The sequence below is a fragment of the Tachypleus tridentatus genome, chromosome 12 (assembly GCF_004210375.1).
Source record: "Tachypleus tridentatus isolate NWPU-2018 chromosome 12, ASM421037v1, whole genome shotgun sequence".
In the NCBI taxonomy this organism is placed as follows: Eukaryota; Metazoa; Arthropoda; class Merostomata; order Xiphosura; family Limulidae; genus Tachypleus; species Tachypleus tridentatus.
Window position 1 is genome coordinate 110,096,112 of NC_134836.1, and position 24,903 is coordinate 110,121,014.

The 24,903-nt window shown below is 31.8% G+C and overlaps 1 protein-coding gene and 1 long non-coding RNA gene across 4 annotated transcripts; both read left to right on the plus strand.

Annotated features, from left to right (window-relative positions):
• The first annotated feature begins 6,150 nt into the window (after positions 1-6,150).
• Positions 6,151-22,801, plus strand: LOC143235305 (uncharacterized). 3 transcript variants are annotated; one of them, XR_013019012.1, is made up of 5 exons: positions 6,151-6,355; positions 8,378-8,504; positions 10,798-10,911; positions 15,680-15,860; positions 16,858-18,745. It is a non-coding gene; the product is annotated as an uncharacterized LOC143235305 (long non-coding RNA). The 3 variants fall into 3 exon arrangements; XR_013019013.1 differs by lacking the exon at positions 16,858-18,745 and adding an exon at positions 21,951-22,801 and having other exon boundaries at positions 6,179-6,355; XR_013019014.1 differs by lacking the exon at positions 6,151-6,355 and adding an exon at positions 6,474-6,558 and having other exon boundaries at positions 16,858-16,934.
• LOC143235720 (uncharacterized) lies at positions 14,887-18,489 on the plus strand. The gene is made up of 5 exons (XM_076473930.1): positions 14,887-14,901; positions 15,680-15,860; positions 16,613-16,664; positions 16,918-17,902; positions 18,235-18,489. The coding sequence occupies exons 1-5, from the start codon at positions 14,887-14,889 to the stop codon at positions 18,487-18,489; spliced, it is 1,488 nt and encodes a 495-aa protein (XP_076330045.1).
• Positions 22,802-24,903: the final 2,102 nt, after the last annotated feature.

Below are 24,903 nucleotides of genomic sequence, written 5' to 3' on the forward strand. Positions count from 1 at the left end.
ATGTTCATGTTAATGTAGTCTATCTAGCTGCTGATTGTCTTATGTTTATATTGATTTGGAATATATGATGATGTAAATGTTGTGACAAAATAATTTACTTTTTTACATAAAATGAATGTTTTAAAAAAACAATGAATAATAAACATTTATGAGGATATAAGATGAAGGAATTGAGTTTTAAATTTATGAGAAATGTCAATGTTTCAATGACATTTATTTTAATTAATGAACATTTGTTATATTTTTATCAAAATCTTTTATATCATTCCATAATTTGACACAAATATTACGCTTTAAACCATTATTCGATAAAAGTTGTGCCTATTTATAGTATGGAAAATAAAAGATTTGATAAAAAAAAATAATTTATGAGCAAAGTAAATAATTAAAACACAAGTCTATCAAAGAATGTAATGCTTACTGGAAAATAGATGCATTTGCATTTTACTCAAGACATTTAATTTCTAAAGTTTCACATATAACCTGTTTTATTTGGTGTAAAATAATTTCCTTTTTCTAAATTTTTTTAGTGAAATGTATATTTTATATGTATTAACGTTAAAATGCTACTTTGTGGTGGTGTTATTAATGGTGGAATTCTGAGAAAAGACAAACTCGTGAAACTTTTCATGTTATGGTGTAAATTATTATTTAGTGTAGATATTATTAGTTTATTTTTTAATGAATATTTTATTATTGTTTAGTCTGTTGTTTTTTATTGTAAGTGATATAAAAGCGCACGACGATTGCAGGTTGTGTTTGTAACGGTTCGATCCAAAGAATATAACGAGCAGACGATTTAATAATAAACATAAATAGTATGAGGTGACAGAGAAACAGGAGACAGAAATAAACAGCAAAAGAGTATGAAGTTACGACCACGGAAAAGATAGGTGTGAACTTCGGTATAAATGATAAGCCTAACATTTAATATGTCAGAGTAAGACTAACAGTAGAAAAGGGAAAAACGAAGAATAATTTATTCCGTCAAAGCGTGGTTGTAATGTAATTGAATCATCTTCGTGTGCTTTGACAAAAGGAACATACGGTATTTTGAAGAAATTGGAGAATATGATTTTTAGAAGAGCAGTATACGGGTGCGGTAAGTGTGCCATGATTTCAAGTGAATTTTTCACAAGTAGCTCATGCAACAGAAATGGGTAAAGTAGTGTGGCTTGACAATTGAAATTCAAAGTAAAAAAAAATAAAATAAAATGCAAAGTGCACTTTGACAAGAAGAGAGAACTGTATGGTTTTATAATATCAGTATAGAGAAATGAATATGTACATATCTTAAAGTAGTTTTGAATGCATATAATATTTTTAAAACACGTGGAATGCAATTTAACATTAAATCTATCGGCAAGTCACAAATACCTACTGTAGAAGAATCCTAAATGAAACAACAACATTGTGTACGTATGTTTATACCATAAGGAAGTATGAGTAAAGACTTTGGATCACAATTGGATTACTGTGGTACAATTGTATATTTCAGTACGATAAATCACAATCACCGGCCAGAATACACCACAACAGTACCATAATTATCAAATCAATTAGTGATTAAAATTAGAAGGGATATTACTAACTCCGGAACAATAGCACTGCACAACAATTTTTAAAAAAAGTTTTGCTTCTTGTAAAGTTTTGCTGTATGTGACAGGTACCTTGTGGGTATGCACAAATATAGTTTTGGTTTTGCTTCGTCACGTCGGAACTCTGAGAAAGAAACAGTTAACTGTTTACCGTCAATAACGTATTTAATTGCGTTTATGTTTCAAATACGCTGTTAAGCTCAACATAATTAAGTGTTTTACCTCGTGATTTTCATTTGTATTCAATGTCCGGTGCATCACGTTGCAGTGTCCAACGGTAGTCAGCAAGCATTGACGGATTCCAGTTGCCCTGATATCGTTTTTCCATTGTAGCAATGTCCTGGGAAGCCAAGATTTCGATGAAGCAGTACGTGATGGGCAAATTTGGATGTGATTTTCGTGATTAGCAGCCAAAAATCTATTAGGAACAGCCAACAGTGTTCAAGAAGCAAAAACTTTATTGTGCAGTGTAATTATACACTTTATCTAGTCACGCAGTATCACAGTTGTGTGTCTGTGGACTCTACAACATTGAAAATAGTTTCAATACTTGTGAGTCGAGTCACACGTAATCTATCACGAAGAAGTCGTTCATTTTATAGAAAATATTGTTCTGTTGAATATAAGTTTTAGGCCTTTGTTTAAAAAGTAAATATCAAAGAGCTACATCTAGAATTTTGAAGTCAATACGCGAATATAAGCAAAATATTCTTCATGTCGTAATTAAGAAAAGCAAATGACTATAATTTTTTGCGAGGGAGAGTAAAACAATGTACAATAAAATATTTGAAGTGAAAAAATTGTAATTTTGAAAATATAGTCATGAATTTCTGATTTATGAACAAATAATTAAACTCTACCATTTTGAATTTATGTGAGGATTGAATTTATTTTCAAGACATCGTAATAAGCTAGTTTTAAGCAATAGGAAAGTTGAAGTGAGAAGTTCAAATATCTGAATTTCATGGACTGTTGGTAAAGTTAGTAGATTCGGAATATGCGAATCGCGGATTCAAATACCCGTCCTATCAAATGTGGTCGTCCTCCACTGGTACAGCAGTAACTCTTCGGATTTACAAAGAAAATCAGGGTTCGATTTCCATTGGTAGACTCAGCAGCTAGCCCGATGTGGCTTTGCTATAAGAAAACACACACATCAAATATCGTCACTCATTTCAGCTACGGACATTATGTAATGTAAAGATAAATCTCACTCCTTGTTGGTAAACGTGTTGCCTAATTGTTGGTGATGGTGATTAGCTGCCTTCTCTTTACTCTTTCACTTCTCACTAACGAATAGATATCTGTGGCGTATCTTTGCACTAAATCCAAGATAAACGGTAATAATTGCATAACGAGTTATTTGATATAGTGCTGATTTGTATTTCTCTAAATGAATGGAGGTGGTGTAATAATTTTAAATACCATAACTTCTGGTAATGTGCCTTTACGGTGGCATATTCTATTTCACAAATCACATGATAGAACATTTGGAAATACCACATATATTATTTCATTGAGGTGTAGATGTACTAAGAAATAAGCGTCAGAAATGAAGATTCGTAAAGACCACGAATAAAGTTATGATTATACTCAGAATAAACACCAACATCAACAAGATAACTTTTATAAATAAGCTGATAAGTTATACTATGTACGTGTAGTGTAAAGAAAAAGTTACACTGTACTAATTTGTAGGTAAGACCATAATTTGAACGAGACAAACATTACATGGTAATCACTAATGTATGATACACCATTTTTTCACATATTTATGGATACAACGCCAATTCATTTTTCAACTGTTTTACCTATTAATAAAAAAATGGTATCATCTGAAATTGTCTAAACAGAAAACTTTCTGATTTCTGTCACAGCTAGTTGTTAGGTTTCCAGCGCCTATATTTGTTGCAGTGTGTGACTTCTTAAACAAAACAAGGGGTTTTAATTTCGCGTAAAGCCAGAGGAAGGCTATCTGCGCTAGCCGTCCCTAATTTAGCAGTGTAAGACGAGCCAACTCTTAGGCTACTCATTTACCAAATAATAGTAGAATTGAGCCGTCATGCTTGCAAGGATGAACATGTTTGGTGTAACGCGGATTCGAACCCGCGATCCTCAAATTAGGAGTTGAGTGCCTTAACCACCTGGCCACGCCAACAATTAACCCTTCTTCAGTTCTTTCAAAATAATGCGTTCAAGTACAAGTTAATGCACAAATATTCGTTGCAATACTGATTACACTTGTGTCTAGAGCTTTAAATAGGTCTCTTTTTCATCGAAGTATACACTATCTGTTCATTTAATTATGCATTCTAAGAGTTATTTATTACTTCACAAGTAAATCTGTCATTTGAACAAGAGAGTTAACATAATTGATTGTTAGTCCCGGGATACGGACAATGTCTCACCAGGTTTTGGAAAAAGAAGGACAATGTCTCACCCAACTATTTTCATGTAGTCTACCTATTTATTCATGTTTTACAACTTTTTTGTAAACATCTTGAAAGTTCGTTTGTTTCAAAGTGAAAATCTAATTAAGTAGGTGATTTGGTAATGTAGCTTGTATTTCTCAAGATGAGAAATTACATATTGTTGCAAAAAAAAAATACGCACTTTGTTGCATAAAATTGGCGTATCATTAGAAAGAAATGGTTCTTTTTCGATAAAACAATTTCCAAACACATTTTTCTATGGAATACAAGTTGCTAAAAAATTCCCAAAATATGACTGGAAAATACAATAGACATACTTATACGAAAACACTTTTGTCTGAACAAGACAAAAATACAACGATTCAATTAATGTAAAGAAAAACTCAGAATAATTGTCCACAATTGAAATATCGTTTAATAACATCTTGAATATTTATAAAAGTTAGGGAGAGTTTGTTTTTTAATTACCACATTCAAGTTTTATAGTTACAATTTTCTACAAATTATGCATATTACACTTTATAAAAATAACGGCAATTGTTTGCAAAACACTGTATTTATGAGTAGGAATGCTTTGTTTGTTTCTTTGAATTTCGCACAAACCTACTCGAGGGCAGCCTGTGCTAGCCGTCCCTAATTTAGCAGTGTAAGACTAGAGGGAAGGCAACTAGTGATCACCACCAACTCTTGGGCTACTTTTACTAACGAATAGTGGGATTGACCGTCACATTATAACGCCCCACGGCTGAAAGGGCGAGCATGTTTGGCGCGACCGGGATGCGAACCTGCGACCCTCAGATTACGAGTCGCATGCCTTAACACGCTTGGCCATGCCAGGCCAAGAAGGAATGCAACATCAAAAATTATTTTGTTTTAAAGCGAGAGTCTGAACATGGAGGTGAGAATTTGTCCTGGATTCGACAAGGCGGCTCATTGAATGGCTCTGTGTATGTGTGTGTGTTTCTTATAGCAAAGCCATATCAGGTTATTACTGAGCCCGCTGAGAGGAATCGAACCCCTTATTTTAGCGTTAGAAATCCGTAGACTTGCCGCTGTACTAGAGGGGGCGAATGGCTCGAGTTTGTTTATTGAAGTAGAACGTTTTAGCTCATAGCTCCTTCATTTTCCGACCGATTACAAATCTAATTACATATTTGAACTCTGTATCCCAAACTCTTTCACATAGTTTATTTGTTCACACCCGATGTATCATGTGTTAATTTAGTCTAAACTTTTCCAAAATAATTTGAATTTAGGGTAGGCAAGTGGAGATCCTGATCGGTAATAAAATTTAATTTGGACAAGCGCTCTGTACGCTTGATATTTTCGGCCCACGGAAAAATAGCTAACAAAAGGTCTCATAGATTAATTTACACTAAAAACACCCAAGATAATTTAAAGCGCTGTGAATATTGAGATTTCTCTTTGTACGTTGATTTAATGGTAAATTTGATGTGTCTTAAATGTTTCAAATACATTACTTTAAGTTTAGTTGTCAAGTAGCACCCACATGCTACATATTTAAAAGAGCTATTTGTGGTGCAATATAAGTAAAACATATAACTAAACCCGTATATAACTTTGAAAGTCAACTTCCAGAAGTTATAAAACAATCGAAAACATGAAAAATGACACAGCAAATGTAAAGAAAATGTTTAAAATTGCAAAAGTTTCTACGTAGAAAAATCGGAAAAGAAAATTAGTACTGCACGTAAAGAATATTAAAACGAAAATAATTAAATACTAGTTAGCATATTATAGAAAAACAACACGGTATGAAGTAACTATTACAGAGGCAACACCAAATTATATGTAATTTGAGGGTCGCGGGTTCGAATCCTAGTCGCACCAAACATGCTTGCCCTTTCAGCCATGGGAGCGTTATAATGTTATGGTCAATCCCACTATTTTTTTGGTAAAAGAACAGCCCAAGAGTTGGCGGTGGATGGTAAAGATTAGCTTGTTTCCCTTTAGTCTTACACCGCTAAATTAAGGATGGCTAGCGCAGATAGCCCTTGTGTAGCTTTGCGCGAAATTAAAACAAAATTATATTAAATCATAGAAGCAATATGAATGGGAAAATTAAAACGTCCCATGAACAAAACATCAAGAGCGCCACTATATTCATTTTTAGTTAATTATCTCAAAGGCCAGTACTATACATAAGAGTAATTTGATTGTATTCACAATTGCAGCACAACTGTATCATAAACGTTGTGGGTGAATATCATGTCTCACAATTGACTTAAGATAGAAGTTGCATAGAAATAAATCTATTCATTTTCATTGACAAACAGCCATTTCAGAACTGTGTAGCCAGAGTTGGTAAGCGTACAATTTTGACGACAGTCTTTCTTACGTCATACGCATGTGTATTACTGCTAAAGAGATGTGAAATAATTCGATGAAATGCGGTAGTGGTGATACAGTGGTAAAACAATGTAATTTTATTACTGTTATTATCAGATAACTTACATCGGAAAAAATATGATTTATACGAAATATTTAAACATACTGACAGAGAACGAGTAAGCATACAATGAATCATGAAATAAAAACTTGAAACAAATTATAATATAGTGATATAAATTACTGTTAAATAACAGCTACGTATATGAAATTGGAAAGTCGTAACTTGTTATTAGTCTTTGGTGAAAATGAAATATGATAGACGTGTAATTTTAAATTGTGATTTAGCATTTAATGTGTAAAGAGAGATGTGTTGATAAACTATCGTAATAGAGTTTCCTTTCCATATTTTGTCAAAGCCATATTCGCCTACTATTGTCGTAGTATCAGCATTTAAACCATGCCAAAGTAAAGGTTTAATGGTTATCATGTTGATATTGGTTGTTGTTGACTATAACTTATAAAAAGTAAAACTATAAAATAATTTTTTAAGACCAACATTAATAGTTGTCAAAATAAGTTTTGCGTTAACCTTAAAGTTAATGAATAGTAAATGGCCATACAGGCTTCAAAGTGTCGAAACATCTAAGGGTTTTGATACTTGTGAGCAGAGAACAAACAACCCATCGTCAACAAACTGTTCATGTAATAAAAAATTTTGTCCTTTGAAAATACAAAGTTAATGTACATGAAATTCTCAAAATGATTTTATGAATTCTAACCAAATGATGAACATTTTAACTTTATAGAAGATATTTGAACAAATAAGTGGTCATTCTGAAATATTGGTATTCATTTATTCCACTAAATATCAAATTTCATTACCTTTAAAATTAGAATTTGGTAAGATTTGCAAATAGTATGAAACAATATACAACTTTGTTATGATCTGCAGTTGATAAGTTGCTTTATGATGTATTTTACAGTTTTTTATGTATTCATTCTAAAATTACTGAAATTTAGATAAATTATTAAGGTATAGTCCACACAAGTACAGATTTCTGAAAGATTGTTTACAAGTTAGTAATCAAGAATATGTGTGTCAAACAACTCTCATTCATTTGAAACAAAGAGGTCAAATACATGTTAAATATAAAAAGAAGTTGTGATTGAATATAATGTTTATATTCATCATTAAAACATTTAACAACTTTCATATTGTTTACTTTCATGTTGTCTCTAAGTTGTTTAAGGTTGTTTCCATAGATGAAGTGAGTAGATTTTTGTTAGCAGGGTATAATGGCTTTTGTTAAAATGTATGAAGTGTTTTTAAATTTATTATGAACAATCAGGTTTTCAAAAATGTCTGGTTTTCTTTCTGATATATTTTAATATTTTAAGAAGCTTCTGATGTTGGGTTTGTATTTGTGTAATCATCTTGTAATAGAAATTCAGTCATGAATTAAGGAATGATAGAAATGATCAACAGTTCAAGCACTAATTGGTTTCAAGATGTTTCAGTAGTTCTAGTATTGTCATGTCTTAGTGTAGTTTTGAATATATGTATATATTTACTCAATAGATTAAATACTTGAATTAAGTATCAGAAATAACAGTATTTTTAAAATTCACAGAAGTTTGCATTTGTTGTACGTACTAAAACTATTGTTTATATTATTCTCAATGTTTCTTCTGGTGTACCTGGTTCTTGAATATCCTTCGATAATGCCAGGTAAACCTGGTGAAATATTCTGAATAAAAGAAAAGTTTTTACTATGTATATCTAATAACAATTTGTATGAAGATTAAAAGCTACCTTCCAGTCATTACATACCAGTTTGAAGTATTTGAAATTTTGGCATAAAGATGTAGAACTCATGAAACTTAATTTTATATAAAATTTATCAAAATTATATAAAATTAGAGATGTGTAATTATTCAAAAATGTTTAATATGTTTAAGGATGAAACATCTAAATCTCAGTTTGTTTTTCTGTAGTGAAGCCTCAATATAATAATGGAAGTATCAAATATGAAGGTTGAACTGTTTTCTGAAGAGGAACAGGATGCTTTGTTGCATGTGAAGTTGGAGAAAAATGAACTTGAAACTTTCCCAACAACAGTTTGTAAGGAAATATGTTTAGAGTTTATATGTGTTCTTAAGCGCAAAAATTGTGTAAAATTTATCTGTTTTAATCTAACGGCATTCCAAAATGTTTAATCATTTGTTAAAGGTGATATTATTTCATGTTCCAGAGGTGTATACCAATCAAATTCTTTCATTCTCATGGTTATTTTAGTCTTTGATTAGATAAATTTGAATATATTGACACTTTCTTAATATTATTCTGTGTCACCTGTGAGTGAGGTTAACCTAAGGACTTTCAAAGTGTGAAGTAAATACTAGTGGGATAAAGGATTATTTCGCATTGTTAGTAGTGATTCCGTGTGTGATTTCTTCAGTGTTAGATTCTTTTATCTATCATTTTTTATGTACAAGTTGTCTGTAGACAGAATTATACTGCTTTACTTTTTTTGTTCATTCATTGTGATATAACTTTAAATTGTAAATGTTCTTGGTGCAGTGTACTAGTAGTATCATACTTTTTCCAAGTTTTCCAGTTATCCACTTTATACAGAAGTCATTAGCTATATTGGAAGCTTCTCCTTTAATTGATATTGTATTCCTTGTCTGACGAAGGAAATCCAGAAATGCATTATTGTCACTCATTGATCCACATATTTTGATCAGACAGTTGATTTAAAAGGGATCTGTTACATGCATCATTGTTATGTAAAGCAACAATCAGTAAGAAATAAGAAACACTGGATGTAGATTTAAACACAAATACAGTAACTTAGTTAATGCATGTATTTTAATTAATTCCCTGTATGGTTTGTTGTGATGGTCCTTTAAGCAAACTTCAGAAGATCTACTTCATTTTTATCTTGTTTCCTTTTCTGGCACTTGGTTACTAAATTCCAAGTTTTCTACACATACACTCCACTATAAGCTTTTTGTTGTCAAGGGATCAGTTAGGTAGTAACCCTTTTTTTCACCATTATGTAAAATTGAACATGTTACAACTTTCTAAAGAATTACATTCAAAATGTAATTAAATTACATTATTGTTGTTTATGTATAAGCATTGGATCAAATCATAACTAATAAATGAAATTTTTGACACAATACCTGACTTCTCTCATATAATAGCTTTTCTTGTTCAGTGCTTCTTCCAATATACACAGATTATTTTCACCACTATCCTTCACATTCCAACGTACCCTACCATGTTCACATACAGTGCAATTGAACTGCATCATGCAAATAAACATGCAATAACTGTTCACCAGTAAAAGTGAGATACACCCTCCAGGTGCAGTTGGTTCCCCCACACTTTTGAGCTCAAGTTTCACTTTGGCATTTAGTATTCTAGCATGAAAATGTGTTCAGTTTTTAATTGTTTTTATTTAATATTTTCCATAATTAACTAAATAAATAACTCAGTTCTTTCCTGTTGTTATTTTTTCAAATTTTATTGATTTTTTTTTGTGAGTTTTTCGTTCAGCCACATGAAATTTCCACACTGTTACTTAATTATTATCACTTCTGTTGGTTCTACGAACTTGGGTTCTTCTGTTTTGAAGAAGAGGTTTACTACTTGAAACAAAATCTGCATAATCTATCTTATCGTATTAGGTTCTGTGTTCAGACAGCTTTATTTATGTATGAAGTAAGCCAGTACCTCTACAGTTATTCTATGCTTTATTCCACCCTCTTTGCTGGTACTCCATAACAGAGTGAATAATTTTGGAGGTGGATAGATAGTGGTTTATTTTTCAATAGGCTTAGCAGGTTGAGATGTTAAAAATGTCAAATCAACCCTTCTGTGGTTTTTCTCATAGTTCTAATTGGGAAGGGATACTGTATAATTTTTACACTCTTTTACTTTCTTATTAAATGTTTCCATTCAAATTACCTTACATTCTGAAAACTATCTTGTTCTTTTTGCTTCTTCATGTGAGTCTGTTGACTTGGGTGCTTGGTTGCTTATCAGTTTTGGATGGTGCACATTTCAACCCAAAAGTGCATGTAGTCTATACTAAATAATTATTCCTTCCCAGTGAGATCTTTTTTCTACCTTTTCTTCAGAAAATACTTTTGTCTCTGACCTGGACTATCTGCTTAGCCATGATTTTGGGACTTTAACTAACTATGTTCATGGAACTTCAGGAATATTTTAGTAACCTGCTCTTAACTGTATGTTGATAGTTTTCCATGGAGCAGAATATAATGTAGGGAACTACATAAGAGGCTAGGTCAGTTAATTATATTGTATAGATTTCTATTATAATTTATCAATGCATAAGCTATATTGTGTCTTGTTATAGAGAAGTCTGTATTGTTTGTATTTCTAGCTACAGGAAAAGCTAATTATTTAGAAGAAAGATCTATACATACCAGTTTGAAGTTTGATATGATGAAAAGAGGAGAAAGAAGATAACTATGATGGAAGAATAGAAACAACCAAGGTAAGTTGTAGATCTGAACATTTACAGTTCTGTTATTGAAGAGAATATATGTTGTAATGTGTCTTTTGGACATTCTCTTGAGACTAATTCTTCATTACATGATTGTAGTTACAAGCTTAGGAACTTCACTACTGGTTTGTTACACTGTTATAAATAAATTGCTTACAGATCTTTTTGTAACAGTGATATTGTCAGGTCACAAATGTTTAATTTTAATGCTTCCATGGAACGTTCTGTTACCTTTATATTAATTACTTAAGCAAATCTCATTGTGTGTGTAGAAAATAATATAAAATACTAGATTCTTCTTCTGAGTATAAATTTCTATTATTCTGTGTTGAATCAGCCCTAGTACTTGTAGTGATTTAGCATGTTGTATTAAATTAGATCCGGAACACCACCACATCAATTCAGTCCTTACATCGTGATGATCAGTCTGACTTCACCATATAGTAATACGACAGAGCTTCTACTATAATAGAGTGATGATTTACCACTACCTTTTAAAAACAGTTCAGTTCCATTGAACTCTGCAGGCACTACATCTAGTGTCTTGATCACTATGTCTTGGAATGAAATAGTTTGGTTACCCATTTCTTTCTTCTGCTGCATAAGGTAGCAGACTGTTGTCTGGGGAAGATATTACATATTTTGCTTATCACACCTATGATTCAACTTGTTGCAGGTCTGTTTGAATGGTCTGCTTATGGTTGGTTGATGAGTTTTTTTTCTTTTGTCTCTCTTGTGATAAGCTTGGTCAGTTCCAGTGACTTTTTGACCTCACAATAACCATCATAGTTTCCATTCTATGACTTTCAATTTTAGTGTACCCTCATAATATATGCTAGTCTTTTAGTAAATATTACAAGACTTTTGTACACAAAGTTGATATTTTTAATTGAGTACTTTTATGAAATTTTTTTGTCAATACATATCTATACATGGAATCAGAGTGTTTACTGCTCTTAGTGGCTTGTGATTTTCATATGAAATTTGAAAATACTTTTTTTCAAATAAATATCACCTTTTTTAAAATCAAAATACTGTATTCCATTTGTTACTTTCTTTACCTTAACTTTATAAGGACTTGATCCATGTAAGTGACCATGTTACCACCATGAAAAAATATAAAATAAATTCAGACTACCTTTCTCATACCAGATTGGCTGCATATTGTAACAGGAAATTTGTATATCCTGAATAGTTTATAGTTTGTAATTGTCAAACAACAATGAAACTCTTGTTTTTACTGGAATACTGGAAAAACATTTTTATTACGGGATGTGCAACTCTTAATTTTACAAAATGTTTTTCCTGTGTGCATGTAGATTTGCAATAGAGGTCATGATTTTCCCATTTTGCCTCTGTTTCCAGTCATAGAGAACTTTAGTCATAGAGAAATTGGACAGTTGAATTTGGTGTGTGTAGTGAAGCAAATGAAAGTGAAGAGGTCACATGCAGATTTGATGTTCAGAATAGTTGGCATGCTTTTGTATTTGGACAAAAAAAAGAAAAAACAATTCAACATAGATTACTATAAAAGGCTGCAAATCACTCATAGCTGCTATGCACTGTCATCCCTATCATTTGCAGGCACCTCAAGTGAGCACTGACATCATAGGTAATCAGCTAGTCTATCTAATTATTTTTTTTTATTGACCTCTAAACCTTACTTAAATGAATAATTTCATCTTGCAAGTTATCAAACACATGGAGAGTGTTCATCACAAGTTACCATTGTGAATGGCTCAATTTTAGCTACTCTCGAAATACTAAGCAGAGAATATACATGAAAAAGAAGAATCATCATATTTGTTTGTGTCTTGTTTTTCTCTCTCAATGGAATTTAAGATTACTTTTTTTTACACTAATGATACAGATATACTAAATTTTTATTTAATCAAATATTGCACTTAAGGATACATAGTAATAACACACACAATGCAAACATTGTTCTGTAACTATTATAATTAATCTTTCTGGCTTTCAAACTGTGTGATAAGAACTCTTAACAATAGTTAAGATAGTTTATTGATGTGATTCTGTTTAAACAATTCTTAGAACTGAAGATGAATGTGTACAGTCCCATGTCAAATAAGCAATGATTATATCATGTAAATCTGTAGTCATATCAGTTATAATATTGACTATACTATGAATATGTAGAACCATGTTTCAAATAAACTATAACATGTACCAAATTTGAATCAATAGAATTCTGCATCAAATGAGCTGTAGTTTTGTTTGTGATGTGATTGTGTAGAATTTTGTGTTGTACCTTTTGTAAGTTATAAAATGCATTTGCATCAAATTGGTTTTAAATCAGCCATAATGATTGAAAGTTATGTGAAATCATCCATAATATTGACAGTGTGAAATTGTACCCAAAGTTGTTTTTTAATTTTTTGTGATTTTATCAGACAGTTTGCCTCCAGTTTTTTGGACACTTAGAAAAACTAATCAGATTATAATTACTGCATTGAACTTTCTTGGCAACAATACCAACATGAAGGACGTGTCACCAGGTTTCAGTGTCTTACATTAAACATTTTAATTATATTACAGTTTTTATGTTATACTAATTAGTGTAGCCTAAAATATTAGCTAATAATATATATTGTATTAGTACTTACATTAAAGTTCTTTATGTTGTAAGACAATATTTTTATAATATTCTGAATTTCCTCCAGTGTGACATATTTTTTCTTTGTATCTCCTCTTCCTTATTTTATCTTCCACTCCTTCAATAACTATGAAATTAAATGCAAAGTGTTCACTGTAAATTTGTTATTTTCCAAACAAACCATAATTTGTATGGCCTTCAGTTTTGTTTGGTTACAGAGCTATCAGTTGAAAATTAGATACTATTTACCACACCCACCAGTTGCATCATTTCTCTCAGGATTCAGTAGTTGTCTCAGAAGTTTAATTCTGTATCATTATAACCAATAGAAAGCCAAGGATTTTCACCTATAATTTCACATATTATATGACATTGTGTACAGAACAGAGAACTGACAATTGTTCTTTCAGTGGAAGCTTCATTCCCATGACAAAGATAAAAGACTCACATGGATGTATTTGTAATGGCTTTTGTTGCATACTAAAAAACAGAAACATTATCATAATTAGAGGAAATTACCTGCTTCCTACATGTTATTATTTTACTTTTTGGAGCATTATTTAATTAAATAATTATTTGGTGCACTACTACCATTCCATTAGCATAAAAAAATTATTTAGGGCACTACTGCCATTAGTACACAAAGTTAGGATTAAGCTTCATCAATGGTTGACTGAAAAAAACAAAAACAACGTGTACATATTTTATTTCTTGTTTTTCATGTTTATCTATTATTATATAATTAACTAAAATGAAATAGGGATTTCTTATGGCTGGTTAATGTCAGATTATGTAAAATAAATAAAATAATAAGAATGTTTCATGAAGCCTACACATGAGCAACTTGGGGATAAGATAATTTGATATAGTAACATGAGCTATGTGTTCCACCAGTGACAACTTATTAAGGCAGTAGTTGTAGTTTGACATGGTTCAGAGGGCAATAAAATGTAATTATAAATAGATGTATACTGTTATAAGCTTAAAACTATTTTAGATAATTAGATGAAAATAAAATCCTCAAATGTATTTGGGAGGTTTAAGAGATTACAGAAATGAATTTGGGGATGTAGAAAAGATTTTTTATTGTAACGCAAAAATCACTTTTCATATAGACAATTCAAAACTAGTACACAGGATATTCACAAATAAGTGATTTTGTTTTGTTTAGTTTATTTAAAATACTTCTGGAAAATATGACTTTTATGTGAAAGTCATTTATTGTTTACTGAAATACTGGCAAATATTTTGAAGATATACATACTATAGTTTCATGTTATCATCAACATGTACTTAATGTAGCTGTATGATACAACATTGTCTTCATTAATTACCAAAACTAATTTTACATGATGTTTTTTAATCAGGTAAGTTACATAAAGTTTAGGAAATCTTTGCTTAAAAGTTGGCATTGAATAATAACTGTCCACTATATTATTCTTTTGAAAACCTTAGCCTGAAACTGTTAATCTACATTGCTTGGCCTAACAAATACTTACGTTTCTACATATGGTTTCCACCATAGTTTTTCTGCTCTATATCAGGTGCTTTTAATCCAACAAACTAAAAATGTAAAAACAGTGCTCTTGTACTCTTAGTTGAAGCTGTTATAAAAACTATAAGCTGAAAACTCACAAAACATTTTGGTAAAAATTTAGTGGCTTTTATTAAATAACTTTGTGAATGTGGGGTATATTTAAATCAAGTTTAACATCTGTCTGCAGACTGCAAATGTATGTCAGTGTACCAAATTTTAAAAAAATCTAATAAAGCTAATTATGGTTTTCGATAAAATAATTTATTTTATTTTAGAAGAAAAGGAAAATATATTATCATTAATTTCTTAATGAATTCTCATGGAATTGGATATGTTAAGCTCAGGTACAGTAAAGTACATCCACTGAAAATATGTTATAGTTTGGTTTACCAATCTACAGGAGTTGGTAAATAGTTAATCCATCACTCCTGTCTATGACACACAGTGTTTCATCCATATTGCTTTGGACACCTGACACACTGTTTCTTGTCTTAAGTTTGAAGCATAAGGTATATTAGTTTTATATATTCATGTTTTAAATTGATTGTCCAAAGACTATCATGATAACATTATCTGTGATTAACCTTTTACATGTTATTTGATTTCAGAACATATTTGTCAATGAGAAAACAGAACAGGCTGCTGACCTTTTAGAAGGTGATATTATTTCAAAGTTCAGTGACAGTAATGATGATGATTTGAATAGTTCAAATTGTTATAATAATATGAACGTCAAAACAAAAACTGAATTTCAAGAAGAAATTGTATCTGTGTTAGACAGTACACCTGGTAAGTACAAATATCTAAATCTCCAAGTGCATTGATATTTCGGTAAACAAATGGTTAAGTTATTGGTAATTTTCAAAAGTTATTAAACCAAGTGAAACATGATTAATTTGAAGTGTATAGATTTAAATGTAATATCTTTTGTTCATTCTAACTGAATATTCTTTGTGTGACAGGTTTTGAAGTGATAAAATGCCAACAAAACATTTAATTTGAATAAGGAGTAAAGTAATTCTCTAAAATAAAAAAAAAAAGAAACTACAATTGACCAGTCTCTATCGTCATGGTTCTTCATGTATAAAGTCTCTGACTGATGGTTAAAACCCATATTATAGATTAGTTTCAATGTATACAGAATGTATATTTCTATCAATTATTTACATAAATGTGACTTGGGAATACTGCTGTCCTTGAAGATTCTGAGATTTGAATTATGTGAAAGATGGTAATCAAATAGCTTTGCATCAAAGGGATTATAGCTCAACTTCATAAAAAGAAATGTAATATGTTGATAAGTATTTTAGTGTTGCCTACACCTGAGCATCTATTAATATTAATTTACAAATTGTGTATAGAACTTTTGAACGACATGTGTAAAGTATTAATATTAATGTGTTTAAGTAGACAAATCGTTATTAGAAGATTTGATAGTAATCAGTTGGTACATGTCAGAAAATATTTCTAAAAGTTAATATTTAAAGATGCTAGTTAAAAATGCATTGACTGTTGTGACTCTGTTTATCATATTTCTACAGGTGAACTTACTTTATCTACTAAAAACCTCTTGACAATGGATTATTACCTACAGTTTGTTTCTAATTCTATTCTGATTCAGGTATAAAGGTTTCTCTACAGTGTGAATGAATGCAAACTGTATCATAATCAGTTTTTAGCTTTAATATTTTCAGATTGGTATCAATCATATGAGAACATTAAATATATATCTAGAAGTTCATCAAACATCCCAACTCTCATCAACCATCCTTTAAATCTATTTCAGATATGAAGAACTGCTGTGAAAGTTATCATGGTATTAAACAAGAAAATTACATTACAAAAGTTATGAACTTCCCAAACCAAACAATGATTTATGTGAGGAAACAACTTTAAAAGGAAATCACTTAAACAAATTTAATATACCTCAATGTTATAGCAAAACATTCAGTTGCTTTATCAGTAAAACAGAAGTTGTAACATTGCATAACCTGACACAAAACGAGAAGATAGAATCTCATGAGAAACAATGCCATTGTGCATTTTATGGAAAACATTTTGAGAGAAGCGGTACCTTACAACAGTATGGTAGAAATCATGCTGGGAAGAAACTTTACAGTTGTGCAGTTTGTAGAAAACAATTTGGATCAAGCAGTAACTTAAAATCACATCAGAGAATACACACTGGGGAGAAACCATACAGTTGTATAGTTTGTGCTAAACAATTTAGAACAAAAGGTGAATTGAAAGAACATGAAATAATACATACAGGAGAAAAACCACACAATTGTACAGTTTGTGGAAAACAATTTAGAAGAAATAGAGATTTAAAAGAACATCACAGAATACACACTGGTGAGAAACCTTACAGTTGTTCATTATGTGAAAAGCAATTTAGAACAAATAGTGACTTAAGAGTGCATCAGAGATCACATACTGGGGAGAAACCATACAGCTGTACAGTTTGTGAAAAAAATTTTGTAACAAGGAGTTATTTAAAAATACATCAAAGAATGCACACAGGGGAAAAACCATACAGTTGTTTAGTGTGTGGAAAACACTTTAGTACAAAGAGTATCTTAAAATCACATCAAGTGATACACATGGATGAAAAACCTTACAGTTGTATAGTTTGTGGAAAACAATTTAGAATTAACTGTGAACTAAAAAGTCATCTAAGAACACACACTGGTGAGAAACCTTACCATTGTACAGTGTGTGGTAAACATTTTTCAGGAAGTACTATCTTAAAAAATCATCAAAGAATACATACTGGAGAGAAACCTTATAGTTGTGCAGTATGTGAAAAAATTTTATATCAAAGGACTCATTGAGAAATCATCTGAGGACACACACTGGGGAGAAACCTTATAGTTGTACAGTTTGTAAAAAACAATATGGATCAAACTCTGCCTTGAGAAATCATCAAAAAAAAACATACTGGGAGAAACCTTACAACTGTGTAATTTGTGAAAAGCATTTTGTAAGAAATTCAGATTTAAAAGTACATCAAAGAACCCACACTGGTGAGAAACCTTACAGTTGTGGAATTTGTGATAGACAATTTGCTAGAACCTCAGAATTAAAAGACATCATAGAACACACACTGAGAGAAACCATGCAGTTGTGAAATTTGTGGAAAACAGTTTGTATCAAATGGTGATTTGAAAAGTCATTTAAGAATGCACACTGGGAAAAACCTTACAATTGTACAGTATGTGGAAAACACTTTGGTTCAAAGAGTCAAGTAGAAAATCATCAAAGAATACATACTGGAGAGAAACCATACAGTTGTGAATTTTGTGGAAAACAGTTTGCTAGAACATCAGAATTAAAAGACATCACAGAACACACACAGGAGAGAAACCATACAGTTGTGAACTTTGTGGAAAACTATTTATATCAAACAGTGAATTAAAGAGTCATATAAGAACACATACTGGGAGAAACCTTACATATGTGCAATTTGTGATAAACAGTTTGGAAGAAATTCACATTTAAAAAAAGCATCAAAGGTTACATGCTGATGAGAAACCATACAGTTGTGCTGTGTGTGGAAAACACTTTAGTAGAAATAATTATTTAAAATCACATCAAAAAACGCATGTGGAAATAATTTTGTATTAAGTAATTACTAGAAGAAATATTAAAGAATACATTCTCTTTTAAAACTGTACAGTTGTTCAGTTTAGTGAAAATACTTTAGAAGAAACATTAAATTAAAAAAAAATTAAAGAATACACCCTGGGAACAAATGTTACATTTTTGTAGCCTACATATCTCAGCAGTTAAGCAGGAAGGCTTACAGTACTACAAATTGGGTTTTGATAACTGTTGTTGACACAGCATACACAAAGCCTAATTTGTAACTTTATAATATATAATTTAACGTAACACTAAATGACAAAAGAAAGATTCTTTTATCCATTTGCTATGCCCACTACAGGTAATTTAACCCTGCAATCCAATTGATAGTTTTTAATTGTTACTTTTTCACCAGGTTGCTTCATGTACTTATCAGGAACTAAATTCATGATAAAAAATAAAGTAGGTAGAACCCTCAAGAAGTTCTTACTAATAACTTATCCTTTCATCACCTACTTGAGGTGTATTCTAATCAAGAACAAAACTCAACATTTTAAATATGGTAGATAGAACCATGCACAAACGTTTAACTATTAATAGATTGTACCTTTCATCTACTTTACATAATATACTCAAATGTAGGCTGAAAAAGATGGTAGATAGAACAGTGTAGGTGGTATTACTTATTAATAAATTCTACATTTCTCATCTACTTCACCTAACAAGTTTATTGTTTTAAAATGTTTAATCAGCACATGGAGATAACAGTTTCATCAAGGGAAAGCTCAGTTTCTACTGCATTATGGTAAAATCAAGTGAAGTGATTTTACAGGGTTCCTATCACTTTCAGCTCACTATCTTTAAGTCCTGAAAACATATGTGTATGATATTTATTTGACCACATAATACTACAAGATAAATATTAATGAAAATCACATCACTGATATTTCACTTATTTAGTATGTTGAATTTTTCTTTAATTTTTCTACAAAGTTAGTAAAATTTCAAAAGTCATAAAAACCAAGAAGAAAATGTGTTAAACACAAGTACATGCAGTGAAATACTGTACTCAAATTTTCCAAAATTTTATCACTCAAATGTTTCACAGTTTTAGCAGGTAAATCATTTTGCTTCCTGTACCATTGTCAGCTTTTCCAGTAAATTTTTCTCCATTCAATTGAAGAAATTTTGTTGCTACATAAAAGAGTTTTTCTGTTCTTCTCAACTGTAATAATTCACCTGCTTCATGTGTTATCCAGTAACAAATTTGAAAGTCGTTTGGATTCTCTAGTTTTCTCTAGAATTTTATTTAACATTAATGCAAAGTTGTGTGCTTGTTTCTATGAAATCAGCTTTTCCTGTATGTATGGTGCCACTCTAAACCTTGTCAAATACCTTTTTCTGATTCTTCCACGTTTGCATGCTTTGAAGTGAACGTGGATAAGAACAGTGACTTAGCATTTTGATTAGATTTATATGAGCTATGCCAAGTAACAGTTTCCAGAATACAAGGAATTTCTGTTTTCAGTATCTTCATACATGTAAAAGCCTCGCATACATTGGCATTCTCTAGATACATAGGCCTAGATCTAGTCTGCACATCTCCAGGCACATGTATTCCTGAACTGGCCCCAGTACTTGTTTTCGTATGCCTTGATCTGACTGTACTATTTGGCATGTAATTTGTAATTACATTTGAATGCATACATTGGAAAGTCATGAAGAGGTATGACAACCTTAAACTTGTAAACATTCTTGACAATATGTTGAAATTGTCTCCAATGGCACCTGCAAAAATCTGACAACAAGATGTAGTGTCATCTCAATACAGGTTTGCAGATAAGAAACTTCTTTCATGAAAAATTAGATCATCTTTGCAATCTTTCAGTGATGAAATTCCATAGTATTGCCAGCTGCATTCACTGTAGCACTACAATATATACACTTCTAAAAATACATTTGATGTAGTCTTGAAACACAATATTCCATTTGTTGTCAAGATTTGCTGCAGACTCCCAACTTTGGAAGGAAAATTGCATGGCAATAAATCTCATTCATGTTTGAAACCTGGTTATTTTGATGGCCCTCCATTACCTCGATCCATTGTTGCTATAAGTAATCTATTGTTAATCTGGCATTATTATGCACAAATGTGAAATTGTCTCATATAGCACCTGCAAAAAGTCAACAAAAATTATGTAATTGTGACTTTTCAAGTAAATCTCCATCTAGACTACAGCAGAAACTTACCATAACAATCAAATTGTATAGTACTGCAAGCTGCATTTACTCTTGCACTAAAATATATAGACTTTTCTGTCACAAGTGAGAAGATAAAAACTTAATAGTGTCTATAAAAGAGTACAGATCTCAAATGATAAAGCTGTCAGTTTTGATGTAATCACAACTTGCAGCACAATGCTGCATATAAGAAAACTGGGCCTTGAGTGCATCTTCTGGCTCTTAATCAACATTCATGTGGTCTGTATGAACAGTTTAGTTAGATACTTGGGTGCAGATTGCTCAATGAAGGTAAGTTTGTAGACTTCAAGCAGCACTTTCACACATCTATAGTGCAATGCTCACCTGACAGAAGTCCTGTACTTGGCTTTTAGCACATGTATAGCCCTGGACTTGTCTCCTGGTGTATTATTCAATGTACTTATAATGTCTCTAAAATCTTGTTGCTACACTGGGGGCCACATTAAATACTGTAGCAACAGAGCTATGTGTAGCTGAATCTTGCAGCATATGCACAGCTGGTCTAATCTCAGTCTCAGCTGAGTAGTGCCTTACACAGTCTGTTAACATTAGAGCTCTGAAAAAAAAAAAAAAACAGATTCAAATGAGCAACTTCATCATTCACTGTGAATTCTTCCACAGAAGTTAAAGAAGCCCATTTACAAAATTTATGTATGGATTTATCTGTAATGTGTGAACTACTCACCACTGAAAGATGAGCAGTATTCATTATCACACACCGTTTGTGTACTTCAGTTAGTGTTAGTACTACTTGCATTATTTTCACAAAGACTGATTTGTTTTTGATGCTTACTTGTCTTCTTGCTCTCTTAATTTTGTTAAGCTATATAATAACCATAAATTACAAACCTTTGTTTTAAATTTATAACATACTTGGGTTAAAGATGCATGATATTTTTCTCCACTTACCCACATTCAAATATTTATATGTAAATTCTATAAGTAGGGAATAATATTTACATAATTACTGACTTACTGATAACTGTGACACATTTTCCACAGCTGTTTGTAATATGGACATTATTTATTTAGATCATGCAGAGAGTCATTTAAGCTGTTATCCTAGTGAAGTGTGGATCAAAACTTCAACCTTAAAGTTATATCTTTATGGAGTTTATGGTTATTCCTAGCTATGAAATCTGAGGGTGATGCAAAACTGGAACTAAATTCAGAATTTTTTTTTCTCGTATCATTAATTCTAAAAGTTCTGTACATTTTACTTGTATTAAAAATACCTTTCCAATCAACAAAATATTTTCTGCAAGAAATAAAAGCTTCATAATTGAAAGAAATTAAAATGCTTAAAATTTTCTTTTGAGCTTCAGAAAATACGTTTAAATTTATAAAATATATTGTGATAAACTGTAATTTTTGGTTGGTAAGAGTTAGTTTACATAATTAACTTTGGATGGAAATTACTATTCAGTTATGTAAAGACTTATTTCAGAACTTTGATAAAAGTGAATTTTAATTTATAATGTGTGTTAAAAAATGTTTAAGGTTAACAAATTTATGAAAGTGAATATTTGACTTATGTCAAGTTAATTTTGTAACTGGAAGTTTTGTGATGTAAGTTATGGGCAAAACTCTACTAATTCTAGTAATGATAAAATTGCTTCTCCCAGAAAAGAGACCTAAATTACAGCTGTAGAAATGTGAAGTAATAGGAGAGTTGTATACTAAAATATCATACTACTGCAGTAAATGTTTCAAGATTATTCAGATTATGTTGTTATTCTGATTTCAATAATTGTGCATATAATTAGGAATAGTGATCAGGTTTTAAAACCTTGTAACTTCAGGAACTCTTGTATCAGTGTAACTGTAATTGCAAGTTACAAATATTTCCAATTATAAAATATGGGTGAAGTGAATGAGGTAGAGTACAGCATTTGTCTCTTTTTTTTTTCTGTCTTCATAATTGATTTTATTAAATTAAAATATTTTTCAAGTTTATTTTTCCATAATATCAAGCCATTTAAGGCTATTTGTTTTGTCTGTTGAGAGGAACTAAACTCCTGATTTTAGCATTGTCCCACTGGGGAACCAGTGAAAAGATCTTAAAAGTGATTTAGGCTTTCCCTTTATGTGACATTACATGATAATCAATAAATTATTAGGTAATAATATCTTAATGATCTGATGAGTATGTTTATTCCAATAATATATGAAGATGACTGTTTTTTATCTTCCACAAAACTGAAATGCTGTGTTGTTAAAAACATTTGTGACACTGCTTGTCTAATGAAATTCCTTTTCACAACCCCTTGGTGTGGATTCCTGTACATGGTGAGGGACCTCCCAGGAAGGTTCTATTTTTCAGTTTACCTCCTCTGGGATCTAAACATCCACCCACGTGTTTGTCATACATGGTGACCCATGAAGGGGAGGAGAGGATCCTGGTGGTAGAGGCGTCCAACCCTAACACACCACTTTTGCCTTGAATTCCTGTAGACAAGCAGTCATGGGGTGGTCCTGTTGGCATAATTGGTTGGTCCACTTTGGCTAGGGTCAACGAAGTACCATTGTTGGATGTTCTCAGCAGGTGTTTAGGACATTGTATCTGATGCTGGTGTTTGGGTATAGTGCTCACAAAACCCTGGCATTGCTGCATATGGCATTGTAGTGCATCCCGTCATAGGGTTTTATGGTGGGTGAGGTTAGTGTGCACTGAAATATTCCTTTTTTATTATGGATCTTCCAGATAAAAACTTAAATAAAATAGTGAAAAAACAGTCCACAGGTAAACAACCATGTCTTGAAGATTCTGAGCAGTAGTCTTTAACATCTGTAACACCTGTTGTACCTCATTTTCTTACACTACATTTTCTTTCTGACAAACCTGTAGGGCAGATGTCTCCCTTTTTAATTCAGAAGAGACTAGAGGGACTTGCTGGCTCTCCCAAGTTGGTAAAGAAGCTCTGCTCTGGTGACATATTGGTTGAAACATCCACATCTCAACACAATGAACTCCTCTTGCATTCAATTGAAAATATACCTTTTCTGGTAACACCCCATGCTACTTTGAATTCATCATGAGGAGTTATTGTTGGGAAGGATTTGAAGAACATCCCCGAGAAAAAGATTCTCGCTGGTTTCTCCACCCAAGGAGTTTCTGCAGTGAGGTGTATCTCCACTTGCAGAACTCGAATTATGGTGGTGACCAATGTCTTCATTCTGACATTTACATCACTGTCTTTACCTGCCACCATCAAGGCAGAGTATCTTAATTGCTGGGTACAGCCATACATTCTTAACCCTCTCAGATGTTTCCAGTGTCAGAGGTTCAGTTACTTGAAAACGTCATGTTGTGGTTCCTTGACGTGTGCTTGTTGTGGTGACAAGGACTACGATACCTATGAGTGTGAAACAGACCCTCATTGCATCAATTGCAATGGCTCTCACCCATCCTACTTTTGTTCTTGCCCTAAATGGTTGGAAGAAAAAGAAGTGCAGCATTTGAAAACGATTCAAAACATTACATACCCTGAGGATCAAAAGTTGCTGTTCATCACTTCATCTTGGACATATGCTGCTGCACTTCATTCCACTACTACAGTGGGAGTGCAGACAGATCTCTCTGTGCCTCCAAAAGAATCGATTTCAAACCAAATGAAAAGTCTTTTGACCTCCATGGTTAAAAAAAGTTGATAAATCAACTTCAACACCCATCTCTGTTCCTTACTACATTCCAGCAAATCCCAAGATCCACTTTGGTTCTGAGTATGGGCATTTCCTCGGGTACATCGTCTTCTCCCACTCCAAGATGCAAAACGATCATTCATTCACATCCTCAGTCACTGGAATCCTCTTACAACAGCAAAACTTGCCCAATCGACCCAAGACAGGATCCATGGAGGTCGATAGACCTTCCTCGAATAAAGATACTAAAGAAAAAAGACGTGGTCATAAACAGAAAGGTTCTTCACCCAGTTCGCCTACACATAAATAAAAATGGCCACCTTATACAATGGAACTGTCGATG

Bases quoted from the DNA above. Each gene is read 5' to 3' on its own strand.
- LOC143235720 (XM_076473930.1), top strand. The intron at 16,665-16,917 runs GTTTGTTTCTAA...ACATTACAAAAG, and splicing joins ACAATGGATTATTACCTACA to TTATGAACTTCCCAAACCAA. The intron at 17,903-18,234 runs TGAGAAATCATC...ATCAAATGGTGA, and splicing joins TTTTATATCAAAGGACTCAT to TTTGAAAAGTCATTTAAGAA.